Genomic DNA, 2,371 nt, shown 5'->3' with positions numbered 1-2,371 from the left:
GACAAACAGATACAAACACAGACACAAAGTCAGGACTCACGAACTACTAATTTGAATGCAATTATGGACTTGTTTAAGTTAATTAATTAATGATTCCTAATTGGCTAACAGTTACGAACAAGAAACAGAAGAAACAACAAAATATGTAGTTGGAACTTCAATCATTTATGTTTATCTGAGTAATAAATGAGTCATGTTAAGTGCAAAACATTACAGTTTGAATGAAAACTCAAATAAAAAAGAAACAAAAATGAAAAATACTCATGTTCTGCTTATTCCTTATCCAGCACAAGGCCATGTAATTCCTCTTATGGAAGCTTCACGGTGCTTCACCAACAACGGTCTTAAGGTCACGTTTGTGAACACCGAGGCAACGCACAAACGAATTATGAGTTCCTGGTCAAAGGAAAACGATCCGAGTGATTTGATGCAGATGGTTTCGATACCAGATGGGATGGGCCCACAGGACAACGGTAATGACATTGGGAAGAAGATAGAAACGATGTTCCGATTCATGCCTAACAAACTCGAAGAGTTAATAAACGGCATCAACAAAACACACGATGAAGATATCACCTGTATTGTTGCTGATTATTGCATGGGATGGGTCTCAAAAGTTGCACAAAAAATGGGAATTAGACTAGTAACATTTTGTTCCGGCCCAGCTGCAGTTATGGCCTTGATCATGAGCATTCAGAAACTGTTGGACGATAGAGTTATAGACGTCAACGGTGAGATCACTTTTTATTAAGAGTGCGTTGCATAATGATTAAACACTGGTTCAAAATCCGAAAGAGTTAAATGTTCTGATTGACTTAGTTCTAAACAACAATAACATGTTTGATAATTTTTTAAATGAATAAATAAAAAGAATATAATTGTTTGATAACATGTTTGATAATTTTTTAAATGAATAAATAAAAAGAATATAATTGTTTCATATGTGTTCTCAATATAATTTAAGAAGCATATTAAAGGAAATGGAGGTGTTGAATGGTTAAGAGATTATTTCAATTCTGAATGAATCAACACAGATTGTTGAATGGTTCAGCCGTCATTCGTCAGTAATAAACACATTAAATGCATAATGGTTTAACATTCAATGCTCAACCATTCAATTAAGAGGCATTCATACGTACGCTAATGCAATAAAATTTTGTTTCAGGAGTACCTTTGAATAATCAAATGATCCAGCTGTCAACAAACATGCCACCGATGACCCCTGCGCATTTCTTCTGGTCTAGCATAGGTGACTCAGCTACAAACAAAATTGTCTTTGAAAACACGATAGTAGGTGGTAAGGAAGCGGCAGAAACGGCCGACCGGATAATTTGCAACTCGGTAATGGAACTCGAGGCTGGTGCGTTCACACTCTTCCCAAAAATCTTGCCAATAGGTCCGCTTTTGGCAACCAACAGGTTCACAAAACAAATAGGCCACTTTTGGAATGAAGACTCTAGTTGCCTAACATGGCTCGATCAACAGCCCGTGTGCTCAGTAATTTATGTAGCATTTGGAAGCATCACAATCTTTAATCAGGCCCAGTTTGAAGAGCTTGCTCTTGGGCTCGAACTCACAAACAGACCGTTTTTGTGGGTTGTACGCTCTGGTACATCGGGCAGTATAATTGACCATAACAAGTATGTGTACCCAAGTGGATACATAGAGAGAGTAGGTACTCGTGGGAAAATGGTCAGCTGGGCCCCGCAACAGGAGGTATTAAAACATCCGTCGGTGGCGTGTTTCATGAGTCATTGCGGTTGGAACTCAACAATGGAAGGTGTCAGCAACGGTGTTCGGTTCTTGTGTTGGCCGTACTTTGCTGACCAGTTTCTTAACGCGAATTACATATGTGATATCTGGAAAATTGGTTTGGGTTTGAAAAAAGATGATAAGGGTATTGTGACGCGGGTAGAAATCAAGAGTAAAGTTGAGGAGCTACTGAGCAACAACATTTTGAAAGTCAATGCTTTGACTTTGCAAGAAAAAGTGATAAACAGTTTACAAGAAGGGAATAATACATCCAACAAAAATCTCACCGATGTTATTGATTGGATAAAGGGAGATTGATAATGCATTTGCAAAAGATATCTGTGAATGATAATGAAAAATCTTACAGTTGGGTGAAAATTAATATGAATTATATGATGATGTTGCTTATTATATAGTTCCACTTTGCTACACATTATTTGCAATTGCCTCATAAGTTAAAAGGGTTGAATATAGTAAAAAATACAGTATATGACAACAGCAGAGATAAAATATATAGAAAGCAAACAGTGATAGTTTAATCTCTAGTAATTAAAAAGGGAGACGTGATTTTAAAATACATAAAAAACAACAGTGATATTAAAAAATAAAGAGACAAGAA

The 2,371-nt window shown here is 36.5% G+C and overlaps 1 protein-coding gene across 1 annotated transcript; it reads left to right on the top strand.

Moving 5' to 3' along the window:
* The first annotated feature begins 250 nt into the window (after window positions 1-250).
* LOC139868693 (UDP-glycosyltransferase 83A1-like) lies at window positions 251-2,070 on the top strand. Its single transcript, XM_071857025.1, has 2 exons — window positions 251-731; window positions 1,166-2,070. The coding sequence occupies exons 1-2, from the start codon at window positions 251-253 to the stop codon at window positions 2,068-2,070; spliced, it is 1,386 nt and encodes a 461-aa protein (XP_071713126.1).
* Window positions 2,071-2,371: the final 301 nt, after the last annotated feature.

The sequence above is a fragment of the Rutidosis leptorrhynchoides genome, chromosome 9 (genome assembly GCF_046630445.1).
Source record: "Rutidosis leptorrhynchoides isolate AG116_Rl617_1_P2 chromosome 9, CSIRO_AGI_Rlap_v1, whole genome shotgun sequence".
NCBI classification, from domain to species: Eukaryota; Viridiplantae; Streptophyta; class Magnoliopsida; order Asterales; family Asteraceae; genus Rutidosis; species Rutidosis leptorrhynchoides.
The sequence above is the reverse complement of the archived record's forward strand: the minus strand, read 5'-3'. Positions and strand labels throughout refer to the sequence as shown.